The following is a 14228-nucleotide window of genomic DNA, read 5'->3' as shown; positions in this document are numbered from 1 at the left end:
TGACTTGGATAGAGAGTTGTCTCATTGGCACTCATACCACTTCTTCTTATATCTAGCAAATGTGTCGCAATAACACAGACAGGCTTGAAAAAAACCATGTACATGTACTTAAAAATAATGCAAAAAAATGTCATGTTATGACACATGTATAAACATGTTATTGACACATGTATAAACATGTTACTGACACATGTATAAATATGTGTATTTAGAAGTTTTAACAACTTGTTGATATTTTACCCGTCTATTCGTCTGACTGAGTCATGCTAAGTTATTTAATGACTGTCTAGAACTCAAGGACGGTTCTCTTTCTCAGATACCATTATTGATAAAGGACAAAGAACAGTCTATCTGGAACTCTTTCCTGCCTTAGCGATATACAAATGGTTGATTTATGTTGCTAGTAAATTGAAAAAAATCTCTGCAATACAATTTTAAAGCACATTTTCTGAAATACTTAAAATACAGAACAGTAGTTATTTTTACTTGAAAAATTCTAAATTAACGCATACACTACTTTCAAGAAAACTTAATGGAAGGGATGTCAACAAATGCAATCATTATGGTTTAATATAGAATACAATTACAAGAAGGACAAAAACAGATTACTAAAAGAAAACTCAACTCGGCCGATTACGTACCATCATATAAGGAGAGTAGCGGATTCTACCGAGGATTGCCGAATGTGATAGCAATATTAGAATAATAAGCGCCTACAACCAACGGTTAGTTTGGTCACAGAGTATACGTATCTGCTCGAAAGGGAGATACCCATCATACATGTACATACGTTATCTCAACAAACTGTCACGACATTGCCTTTTTGGGGAAAGCATCAACAATTAGAAATTATTAATTAATGAATTGCGTTACGTCCAGCATCGGACAATACATGCATACTCGGGACGAAAATATTAATTAAAGATGTTAATGATGTTAATAAGATATGAAAACAAGAATCTGTTTGAACAGGAACGAGGGGCATAATGATTTTTTTATATCCGTCTTCCGATGGTGTCGATAATAATTTCAAACTTCGAGCAAATGAGTAATTGCCAATATTCCACAATGCCCGTACTAGGCGTGGAGGAAAGGGTTTAGACGAAAGGACGTTCACTACCACGTGACCTGCTAGGCGATTGATTTCCAAAGGCATACATGCATTTGTTCTCGATTGTAGCTGTAAAATGTGTTGATAGATAGTCGGATAGCACATTTGTTTCAACACGTGGACTACTTTTTTATGTGAAAATTCATAAATTCTTGCACCAATTCCGATTTATAAAGATTGATGGTGATTGTCTTCATCACACTCTTAAATCTTTTAAAAAAATATCTGTTCGAAAAGGAATTAGAATTTGTTACGAAAGACTAATGTTTCACAATTTGATCGATAGTTTATTTTTTTTATGGGTTATTGTTACTTGACATACACAAGGTTAATTATTAAAATATCCCCATTTTGTCTGTATATAAAAGCTCATGAAATACAAAATTGGTATCATCTTCTCATTTCAAACCAAGCAGAAGAGGTAAGTATTATTGATAAGACAATTAATGCATATATCTGTTTATCTTTTTCTTTCTTTTAATTTTTACGTCTAGGTTTTTAATTCTACTTGTCTTTATTTGACTCTTTCCTCTTTTAGTTTTCTTTAACTTTTACTACTCTAATTTGACAAGCAAATCAGCATATTCTTATAATTTTAATATGAAATTATTATTTTTTTAAATTTTATGAGGGTTTACATGTAAAATCGTTGATCAAAGCATATTTTATAAAAGGCGTGGACATGTATTTTTCTTGAGAATAAAATATTTTTACCCAATAAAAAAAAGATTGATGATATTGCAATATCATTCAAAATTAAAGATTGTTTTTTGAAACTCAATTTCTATGCAAAAAATCATGTGGCTACCAATGCACTTTTTTTTTTAGATCTCACTGTGTTTTCCTCCTGATCAATCTAAAAGTTTAATATGTTATTCTCACTGTTTGATTTCTTTTCTTTTTTTTTTCTTTTTTTTTCTTTTTTTCTCATTGTGTATAAATTTATATCTTCGTGTTAATTTTTACACTGTTTTTTTTTTCTATTGTTTTTTTTCTATCTCAGCGAGTTTTATAAATAATTCTACATATTGTTTTACCTTATATATATTAGTCTTATATAGACTAGTTTCTCAATAAATGCTGTGTCAATTTAATCCATCATGTTATGTTACTCAGTCTGTTTCAAAAGCCAAGTGATAGAGATATGATAAAAAAAAAATATCTAGTATATAACGGCATCCCATTTTCTATACTAGAATAATAACAACATATTTTGTCGTTTAAAAAGATTAATTCGTATTAGAATTTTCAAGTTAAAGTATTACTATAATTCTTTGATGATTCTTTTTTTAGAATCCATAACACAGCTAGAAAATGAACACCAAGTGTACATCTGTGGTGGTAGCAGTGCTATTGTTAGTCAACAACATAGCAGCACATGGTGGATATGGCCCCGTTGGTTATTCTAGCGGTGGATACGGCGGAAATATAGGTGGATATGGTCCTGTTGTTGTGTATTCTAGCGGTGGATATGGTGGTAATGTCGGTGGATATGGTCCTGTTGGGTATGACGGTGGATATGGCGGCGGTCTTGGTGGTTTGGGAGGTCTTGGCGGAAAAGGTGGTTTTGCTGGAATAGGTGGTTTTGGAGGAATTTTGTCATCAGGATTGTCATCAGGATATGCTAATCCCCGATTTTGGATGAAATACGTACCTAAACAGTACGCAGGAATCGTACAGAAATATGCTACTGGTAACATTGCCAGATCTTTCATGTCTCAATGGCTCAATAGCCAGAATAAGAAATATTAAAAATGTTTTATTGTGTATGAATTCATTTTTAACTTACATTTGTACCTATTGTTTTGTATAATATATTTGTTTCAATAAAAGCATATTCTTTCCGATGTGATATTTCATTTTTATGCGTTTTAAAGTCTAGCCAAGAGCCGATTAGCAAACGCTGTGCAATTCAAGTATGATTAAAAAGTTCTACCTTTTTCATAAAACCTAAATGAAACCAATTGGATTTTTTAGCGGGATTCATGCTGCTTAATAGATTGAAGTTTTATTTGTTGTGTTTTGTGTACTGATTTTTGTCTTTAAGTCATTTTCCGTATTTTGCCATGGGATTCAGTAGTTCCGCATACATAATTGTTTTAACACACTCAGCTTAACAAAATGTGTGCATATACACTGATGTTAGAGAGTTTTGAGATTAAAAAGGTAGATTTCAATTGTCTTCCCTTGTTATTGTTACTCTTGTGGTGTAGCTCTTGGTTTTATAGGTGTTCAGTGATTTTTGTAAAATAAAAAATACTTTTAGCTTATCAACATATTTATTAGAGTAGCACGACGGGTTTCGTATGTGGAGTAGAACACCCCTAATCCCATCTGTATAGAAGTTATCAACTTGTAAAGGTATAAAACTGTCTAATCCACATAATAAAGACTTAATTGTCGTTTTTATGGATAAAAAACCCGCTGCATTTAATTGCATATGTCCTAAGTCAGGAACCTGATTTTCAGTAGTTGTCGTTTGTTGATGTGGTTCATCAACGAGCGGCGAAAGGTACCACAGGGACAGTCGAACTCATAGATTGAAAATAAACTGACAACGCTATGACTAAAAAAAAATAAAAAGACAAACAGATAGATAATTATAGCACAAAAGACACAACATAGAAAACTAAAGACTAAGCAACACGAACCCCGGCAAAGATCTCAGGTTTTCTGGAAGGGTAAGCAGATACTGCTCCACATGTGGCACCCGTCGTGTTGCTCATGTTATTACAAACCCGGTAAATTGCTTAATTTGGTTGATCACACTCGTGTTGAAAGTGTTTCTCGTTTTTTTACATAGATAAGACCGCTCCCAGTGGTTATCTCGTTTGAATGGTTTTACACTAGTCATTTTGGGAGTCCTTTATAGCTTGCTGTTCGGTGTGAGCGAAGGCTACGTGTTGAAGACCATAATATAAAGGCTTTTCTTTTATAAATTGTGACTTGGAGAGAGAGTTGTCTCAGTGGTACTCATACCACTTCTTCTTATATATAGCAAATGTGTCGCAATAACACAGACATTCTTGAAAAAAAACATGTACATGTACTTGAAAATCATAAACAAAAATGTCATGTTAGTGACACATGTATAAACATGTTATTGACACATGTATAAACATGTTATTGACACATGTATAAACATGTATATTTAGAAGTTTTAATACCTTGTTAATATTTTACCCGTCTATTCGTCTGACTGGATATGGTGGTAATGTCGGTGGATATGGTCCTGTTGGGTATGATGGTGGATATGGCGCCGGTCTTTGTGGTTTGGGAGGTTTTGGTGGAAAAGGTGGTTTTGGTGGAATAGGTGGTTTTGGAGGAATTTTGTCACCAGGATTGTCATCAGGATATGCTGATCCCCGATTTTGGATGAAATACGTATCTAAACAGTATGCAGGAATCGTACAGAAATATGCTACTAGTAACATTGCCAGATCTTTCATCTGGCTAAGAAATATTAAAAATGTTTTATTGTGTATGAATTCATTTTTAACTTACATTTGTACCTATTGTTTTGTATAATATAATTGTTATAATAAAAGCATATTCTTTTCGATGTGATATTTCATCTTTATGCGTTTTAAAGTCTAGCCAAGAGCCGATTAGCAAACGCTGTGCAATTCAAGTATGATTAAAAAGTTCTACCTTTTTCATAAAACCTAAATGAAACACATTGGATATTTTAGCGGGATTCGTGCTGCTTAATAGATTGAAGTTTTATTTGTTGTGTTTTGTGTACTGATTTTTGTCTTTAAGTCATTTTCCGTATTTTGCCATGGGATTCAGTAGTTCCGCATACATAATTGTTTTAACACACTCAGCTTAACAAAATGTGTGCATATACACTGATGTTAGAGAGTTTTGAGATTAAAAAGGTAGATTTCAATTGTCTTCCCTTGTTATTGTTACTCTTTTGGTAGAGCTCTTGGTTTTATAGGTATTCAGTGATTTTTGTAAAATAAAAAAAATACTTTTAGCTTATCAACATAATTATTAGAGTAGCATGACGGGTTTCGTATGTGGAGTAGAACACTCCTAATCACATCTGTGTTTTGCGGGTTCCTTGCTGTTTATTAACAAAATATAACATAGTTTGGCTTCTAAACTCTACCAGACTTCAAAGAGAGACGTAAATAAGTAGATATTGATTGTAATTTGTATCATTTTAATAAAAAAAAAAGGCTGAAAGATACCAGAGTGACATTCAAACTAATAGACAAAAAATAAACTGACAACGCCATAACAAGTTAGCCGTGTCACATGGAACATATCAAATGCCAATCTTGAAGCCAAAACGAGGTCTCAAATATATTTCAAGTTGTTAATATCAGTAACTTACATAATGTAAATATACTTTAGATTATTTGGGTTGTCATGAACAAACGGTACAAGTACTAGTATTAATTGCAAAACAGAGAATTCTTAATTTTGAAGGTAAAGAATAAACTTTTAATAAGCTTTCGTAACCCCACACGATGTGAAATTTATACTTAATGTATTTAATCAAACTCAAAATAGATACCAGGTCTATAATTTTGTATTTGTGCCAGACGAGCGTTTTGTCTACAAAAGACTTATGAGTGACGCTGGAATAAAAAAAATGTTAATAAGACCACAAAAACAATCAATTTGAAGAGCATTGATGGCCAAACTTTCCTAAAAGTTTTGGCCCATTCAGCTAAGGTAATCTATTCCTGAGTGAGGAAAAATAGCCTTAGTATTTCAAAAATTTAAAGTTTTGTAAACAGTTAATTTATAATTATGAACACATGAATGATAACTCAAGTCAATACTGAAGTGCTGACTACTGAGCTGGTGGTACCCTCGAGGAATTAAAACGCCACGAGCAGTGGCATCGATCAAGTGACTGTAAAAGAGGGACGAAAGATACCAGAGGGACAGTCTAACTCATAAATCGAAAATAAACTAACAACGCCATGGCTAAAAATGTAAAAGACAAACAGACAAACAATAAAACAGATGACACAACATAAACAACTAGAGAATAAGCAACACGAACCCCACCAAAAAATAGGGGTGATCTCATATGCTCCGGAAAGGTAAGCAGATCCTGCTCCACATGTGTCATCCGTCGTGTTGCTTAAGTGATAACACATCCGGTAAATAATCTAATTCGGTAGGTCACATTCATGAAAGGGAAGGGATTGTAGTTACGCCGTAAGGAACATATCCGATGTCATTTGTGAAACAGTTATTCCATTACGGTCAGCCAACTCGTGATGGCGTCGAAGGGATGATTTCAACTTCACCATTTGGAACTCTTAAATAAACTCATCGTAGATACCAGGACTGAAATAGTATATTTGTGCCAGTAGTAGTTACTTATCAAAGGTACCAGGCTTACAACTGATACGCCAGCCGCTCGTTTCGTCTACATTAGAATCATCAGTGACGCTCAGATCAAAATAGTTATAAAACCAAACAAGTACAAAGTTGAAGAGCATTTTGGACTCAAAATTTTTAAAAGGTCGTGCCAAATAAGGCTAGGTAATAGATACTTGGGATAAGAAAATCGGAAAAATTCATACTTTTGTAAACATCAATTCAACGAAATGTTCACCACTGCGCATTTTAAAATTTAGTGTAGTATGTGTATCTTTGATCCTAATCGTTTTTGTGAAAACAAGGACAACATCTTAAATTGTTAACACATATGATTCGTGTTAAATTTCATTGGAAGTGCAGAATGTAATGGAATTCATATGCTGGATACATATGTAGAATAATTTCTGTATTTTCACGAAGCACAACAATGATATATTTTTTTTTTTGATTTTCAAGTGGGTAAACTTTTAAATAAAGCAATAGGATTATGCCTGTAGAGGATTGTTTGGTGAAAGATCTCTATATAAAATCAGGCATCGGCTTTAACGTCCCTATTCTGATCGGACATGTCTGCGAATTTATACATCTCCTACAGCAAAACGGACGACCCCACTTTAATTTTGTCGTAGGGTTTTACTGTTAGTTCAGAAAAGACAAGACAAAAATCCACTACATTTCTATTCCGTCGGTGGTAAAACTTTTATTTTGAGCTACACGATCGCATTTCTGATAAATTAGTACACAAACGTGGAAAAGGGGTGGCGGTGCTAAGACATATATGTTTATAGGACTATCATATGGTCATCTTTGACAACGATAGTTCATAACATTTTAACTTTCGAAAAGAATATCCTCCAAAAACGTCATTCTATGATAATGTGTATGTAATAGTCCATTGTTTGAATCATCATACAAGTATATTTTTGTGGCAAAGATTTCCGATTAAAAAAATAATTATTCGGAATATATTTAACTATCTGAAGACATTCAATTTGGTGTCATGGAGTGTGGGTATTTTTGTTTTATTAAAAAAATGCCCCACTAGCTTAAGCAAAGTACATCACTAAATCGCACAAAAATGATAATACAGATCGACTCTTTTTAATTTAAAGACTCTCCGTCATCAGTTTATGTGCACACGCTTTGTTTTCGAACTTACAAATTCCTGGATTCCTGATTCCAGATTATCTAAACCTGATTCATTGACAAAGTATCACTTTCTGGCCACATTGTACAGAGTATAACATGATGTCGGATTAAAAAAATAATGTATGCAAAAGGTATTTACCTCTTTGAAAAAGAATCCACTCAGGGCCATGTAGGGTGGGATTTTAAGTAAAAAAATGCAAGGCAAGCTATAGCAAAGTACATCTTATACGGTTGATAATCACCTATGAGCAAGACTTTAAAAAAAAGAATAACATCTATTTATTATATCGTAAAATTCTACTTTTATTGAAACAACTATACTATACAAAACAATAGTTACAAATGTAAGTTTATAATGAATTTATCACAATAAATGTTTTTAATATTTCTTACCCTGGCTATTGAGCCATTGAGACATGAAAGATCTGGCAATGTTACCAGTAGCATATTTCTGTACAATTCCTGCGTACTGTTTAGGTACAAATTTCATCCAAAATCGGGGATTAGCATATCCTGACGACAATCCAGATGACAAAATTCCTCCAAAACCACCTATTCCACTAAGACCTCTTAAACCACCGAGACCGCCGCCATATTCGTCATACCAAACAGGACCATATCCATCGATTTTTACGCCATATCCACCACTAGAATAGCCAACGGGGCCATATCCACCATGTGCTGCTATGTTGTTAACTAATAAAAGCACTGCTACTACCACACATGTACACTTGGCGTACATTTTCTAGCTGTGTTAAGGACACTACAAAATAATAATACTTACATCTAGAAATTGACAATGAGGGTCGGTTGAAAACAAAACTTTACGACAAAAGAGATGATTTCAGCTTTCCAATTGTGAACTTTCCATTTCTAAGTAGCAACATTCCAGCAGCACCTGCATACGAGGTATATATCTCCCAATTGATGCGATATTTCCGTGCTTGCATTTCCTATCATGATTTTCTTGATTGAGGGTTGCTGCTCACAAGGAAGCTATTAAACCAAGAGTTCCAAATGGTGAAGTTGAAATCATCCCTTTGTAAATTTTACGGACTCCATTACGAGTTGGTTGACCGTTATGGAATAACCGTTTCACAAATGATATCGGATATGTTCCTTACGTCGTAACTACAACCCCCTTCCTTTTCTTGAATGTGACCTACCGAATTAGACTATTTACCGGATTTGTTAGCACATATGCAACACGACGGGTGCCACATGTGTAGCAGGATTTGTTTACCCTTCCGGAGCACCTGAGTTCACCCCTAGTTTTTTAGTTGGGTTCGTGTTGTTTATTCTTTAGTTTTCTATGTTGTGTCATGTGTGTTGTTGCTTGTTTGTCTTTATATTTATGAGTTTGACTGTCCCTTTGGTATCTTTCGTCCCTCTTTTAATTGTATTTATACTTTAAATCGAAAGTTCTAATACGAATTTATAAATACAAAAAAGCAATGTTGTTCTTACTCAAGTATCTAAAATGGGATGTCGCAATATATCAGATTTGTTTAATAGTATACCATTTGCTTATTTTGAAACAAACATAGTATCATAACATGATTGTTTAACATGGCATAGTGTTTATGGCTAGTTACCTTGTCAATACTAGGATGTGTAAGCCTTTTTGAAGGGTAAAATCAATTCGTAGCATTATAAATAAAACACGCCGAGATAGAGAAAAAACCTAAACATAAACTAGACTAGAAATTAAGAAAAAAAAAGATCCACAGATCTATGCATTGCTGCGAAATTTCTGTTTTGCATTTTTCTCAGAGTTCAGCATTTTGTGATTTTACTTTTTACATTGTAATAGCCTTTTATATTTGAATAATATTTCAAATATTCTTACTTTTTCTGTCCGGTTTGAAATTAGAATATGATATCATTGATGCATTTTCATGCACTAATATACAGATATAATTGACATGAGGACTTATGCAACCACTAGACCTGCTGGGAGACTGGATTCCAAAAACATACATGTATTTGTCCTCGATTGTGGCTGTAAAATGTGTTGATGGATATCACATTTTGTTTAACACGTGGACTTCCTTTTTCTATGAAAATTCATAAATTCTTGCACCAATTCCTAGTTAAAATGATTGATAGGATAGATACTATTTTTACCACACTGTTAAATTTTTTGAAAAACATATTTCGTCGAAAAAAAAAATGTTACGAAAGACTGTTGTTTCATAATTTGATCGATAGTTATTTTTTTTTCATGGTTTTCTGTCACTTCACGTGCATAACCTTAATTATCAAAATATCCCCATTTTTTCTGTATATAAGTGCACAAGAAATGCAATAATAATATTATCTCCTAATTTTAGACCGGGCATACCAGGTAAGATTAAATATAAGGGACAATTCCAATGTAATGCATACATCTGTGTGGTTTTTTTTTTTTTTGTTAATTTCTACATCTAGTTTGTTAATTTTGTTTGTCTTTATTTGCCTCTTTCCTTTCTTATACTTGCCAACAAAAGAAGCGATACTAAAGTTTGAATTTTAATTTATCATAAAATATAATGAATAGGAAAAACTGTTCAACTATTCAACAACATACAGTCATTTGCAAAGAAAATGCATATGATTAAAAGATCAAAATTCGAAAGTGAAAATATACCATGTTATTGCACACGGAGGGCAAATTTGTTTAGCTGAAAATGATGACTAAATTCGGCACACTATTTCTAATATAATAACAAAGTATTCAAATTTGCAAAGGCATTAACATTTTAAGCAGACCATGTTTAAGTATAAGTTTTTAATTTCTGATATCATTTGTTTTGGGGTGAAAATACAATTTATGAAATAACAAAAATTCGCGTTAATCAAACATTTTGATAAAAAAAATAAATCTCTGTAAAAAATAGACCAATTGGGCATTTATTTACCTTGGTACTGTGTATCTTATTTCATTATTTATAAAAAAAAACATTGCCTTGTATTGTTTCTTTTGTTGACATGTATATATTCTTTTTTACCTTTACTCCAAGCAACTCAGCATATAAATATATTTTTGATTTAAAAACAAAATAAATTACAATTTTATCGGGGTGTAAAGGAGATGAACAACGCACATTTTATATGAAGCGCGTAAATGTGTTTTTCTTAAGAATAATAATTCAGAAACCCTATATATTGAAATATCATTCGAACAAAAAATAAGTTTTAAACTTAATTTCAAATGGTAAGATCACAATAGGCTACCAATGCCCTTTTTTAAATCTCAGTGTGTTTCCCTCGTGATCAAATCTAAACAAACTTTTTTTAATCTCAGAGTATGTTTTATATAGGTTTTATATTTACTTTTGTTTAGGGTCTTTTCTCGGTGTGTATTAACTTTAATTCTACGTGTTGATTTTTATACTCCGAAAGTGTAAAATATTATTGTTTTCACAAAACCAATGCTTACCAGCTGTATCATGTTAAACAACCATGTTATCATACTAAGTGTGTTTCAAACCAAGCAAATGGTTTACTATGAAAACAAATATGATATACATGTACTACTACATCCCATTTTAGATAATAAAGTAAGAACAACATTGGCATTTTTTTACAATTTATAACTTTTTAAGTTTTGGAACTTTTGAGTAAACGTATGGTATCCACAATTTATTTATTATTATTTTGTAGAATCCATATCACAACTGTAAAATGAACACCAAGTGTACATCTGTGGTGGTAGCAGTGCTATTGTTAGTCAACAACATAGCAGCACATGGTGGATATGGCCCCGTTGTGTATTCTAGCGGTGTATATGGTCCCGTTGGATATTCTAGCAGTGGATATGGTCCTGTTGGGTATGGCGGTGGATATGGCGGCGGTCTTGATGGAATTGGTGGTTATGGAGGAATTTTGTCATCAGGATTGTCATCAGGATACGCTAATCCCCGATTTTGGATGAAATACGTACCTAAACAGTACGCAGGAATTGTACAGAAATATGCTACTGGTAACATTGCCAGATCTTTCATGTCTCAATGGCTCAATAGCCAGAATAAAAAATATTAAAAATGTATTGGATACATTTGTTACCAGCTTTCATGTGTCCCTTTTGTTTTGTATACTAGTAATATAATTGTTTCAATAAAATCAGACTTTGTTTTATAATTTTTTATGTTAATGCTTGTTCTCTTCTTTCTAAGAGCAATCGTTTGTGGGTTAATTCATTTCGATTTCGAAAAGTAAAGTTGTAATTTACTTTAGCTAGTCTAACAATTTTGTATAAAAATGTCCGTCCGACATTAAATCGAATAAAATTACTTCAAACAGATAAATATCTATCTAATACAATATTCAATCGGAAATCTTTAAATACTCTCAATAATATGATCAGTTAAATACAGAGGGACGAAAGATACCAGAGGCACAGTCAAACTCATAGATTGAAAATAGACTGACAACGCCATAGCTAAAAATAAAAGGACAAACAGACAAATAGTACAGAAGACAGACAGAGAAAACTAAAGACTAAGCAACATTAAAGACTGAGTAGTAAAAGTTTGTTTAACACGAGAACATGAAACAGGAATTTGTTAAATAAAGGCAACAGAAGTATACCGGTATTCAAAAGTCATAAATCTACCGCGAGAAAAAAAAAAAATCCGGGCTACAAAGTAAAGGCGAGGGAAACAGCTCAAATATAAGACTAAAATAAAGGAACAAGAAAAGCAAACGCCAACATACATAGAAACGAATTTATTGATAACAACTGCCATATTCCTGATTTGGTACAAAATATTTTAATAAAACATGATGGGTTGAACCTGGTTTTATGATTTTTAGTCCTGAAAACCTGAAACAAAATTTATGTACATCAACTTATGACGAAGAGTTTTGAAATTTAAAAATGTCGCTTCAATTATCTCTCCTTGTTAATGTTACTTTGCTGGTGCGTAGCCTTTTGTTTAATATTTGTTCTTTCTTTAAGACACACTTATTGTTTTATTCTAACGTGTTCATCTGTTTTTTCTAGACATAGAATTCAGGATAAAAATATGGGCAAATAGTGTTTAGAAGATATGATATGAGTGCTTATGAGACGATTCTCCATCCAATTTACAATTTGTAAAAGTAAACTATTATAGGTCGAAGTACGGTCTTCTACACGGAGCCAACATAAATGCATGATTTTATAAAGGCATGTGTTGGAATGCCAAACAGAAATCATACAACATTGTTTACTGTTTATAAACTATTTACTCAGAATAAACAACTGTCATGTTTCTTTAAAATGTTTTTGCAGCAGTTTTTTTTTTATGTATTAGACCGTTGGTTTCCCCGTTTTAATGGTTTTACACTAGTAATTTGTGTGGCCCTTTATATCTTGCTATTCGGTGTGAACCAAGGCTGCGTGTTGAAGGCCGTATCTTGACCTATAATGGTTTACTTTTACAAATTGTTATTTGGATGGAGAGTTGTATCATTGGCACTCATACCACATCTTCCTATATCTATAATTGTTTTAAATTAAATCAAATTGTTACATTACTTTCATTTCACATAAATTTTTTAAATTTATCAATTATTTTTTTATTTTAGTATATTTTTTTAATCATACCATAGGTATACTCATGTACAGGATAATGCGAGGGAACTATTTTCATCTTAATTAAGTTATACAAATTAGGAATTATTGTTGTCGATACACGAGAAACGTTTTACACAAATTGTTAAACAATTATATATGTATATACTACATTTATAATAGGTTGTTCTTACATGTACATAAAAACTACATGGCACTGCTACATGTATGTAATGGACAATTGTAAATGATGTGCAATAACGGTTATACAGCTTCAGTGCATACGATAATGATATTATTTTTAATCTAATGTGAAACTCATAAAATAATATACAAAATCGTTAGAAATATTAAGGAGACGCTAGTGCAGTTGATCAACGTTAATATCAAGATGACTCCAACTGTCAAACACACTTGATTGCTATTTGTCCGCCATTACTGTATCACAAAGGTTCCAGTGAGAATTTGACGTCATAGAAAATATCTGACGCCAGATTGGAAAAGTGATTGTTATTTGACGTCAATATTTCAATCGGCACAGATTACTAAATAGCGATAGGGTGTTTGTAAAGTCGAATTGACGATAGACGTCAAAAATGAATTGTTATATGATTCTGTATCAATGAAATGTTATTAGTCTCTCCATGTCATTTGATCAAACTGTTGCATATTTAACATGCTTGGTAAAATGTATGCTTACGTTGCACGAAAGACAACGCTATAAATGAATGAAGCTGTGTTCGCGAGTCAAAAAGTGGTCATCATCAACTGCTCTGAAAGTTTAAGATTTAAGTCTTTTCTGCATTATCCTCAACAATTATAGTTAGCATATTTTACTTGCTTAGCAAATATCTTACATTCTCAAACAATAGTTATTGAAATACTTTCACCTTTATTTTCACATTATTGAACAGAGAGATATATTTCTCTATTTTTCGTGCAATTTTCACATTTCTTGTGTGAAAAATATTTCTCCTCACTAGGGAAAAATCTGTTCTCGGCAAATGATTGGTCGAAGTTTAATTGTGACGATAAATTTTCTTGGTTTCGTTCTGATTATCAAATTGTCACGTCATG

General features: G+C 32.5%; 2 protein-coding genes across 2 annotated transcripts; both read left to right on the top strand.

Annotated features, from left to right (window-relative positions):
* Nucleotides 1-1511: 1511 nt before the first annotated feature.
* LOC143056872 (uncharacterized) lies at nucleotides 1512-2958 on the top strand. Its single transcript, XM_076230050.1, has 2 exons — nucleotides 1512-1532; nucleotides 2405-2958. Exon 2 carries the CDS (start codon nucleotides 2426-2428, stop codon nucleotides 2861-2863), a length of 438 nt encoding a protein of 145 aa, XP_076086165.1. The 5' UTR covers nucleotides 1512-1532; nucleotides 2405-2425; the 3' UTR covers nucleotides 2864-2958.
* A 6973-nt stretch (nucleotides 2959-9931) lies between these two features.
* On the top strand, nucleotides 9932-11734 carry LOC143056992 (uncharacterized). The gene is made up of 2 exons (XM_076230212.1): nucleotides 9932-9959; nucleotides 11258-11734. The coding sequence occupies exon 2, from the start codon at nucleotides 11279-11281 to the stop codon at nucleotides 11633-11635; it is 357 nt and encodes a 118-aa protein (XP_076086327.1). The 5' UTR covers nucleotides 9932-9959; nucleotides 11258-11278; the 3' UTR covers nucleotides 11636-11734.
* Nucleotides 11735-14228: the final 2494 nt, after the last annotated feature.

This window comes from Mytilus galloprovincialis, chromosome 13, assembly GCF_965363235.1.
Source record: "Mytilus galloprovincialis chromosome 13, xbMytGall1.hap1.1, whole genome shotgun sequence".
Classification (NCBI taxonomy): Eukaryota; Metazoa; Mollusca; class Bivalvia; order Mytilida; family Mytilidae; genus Mytilus; species Mytilus galloprovincialis.
The sequence above is the reverse complement of the archived record's forward strand: the minus strand, read 5'-3'. Positions and strand labels throughout refer to the sequence as shown.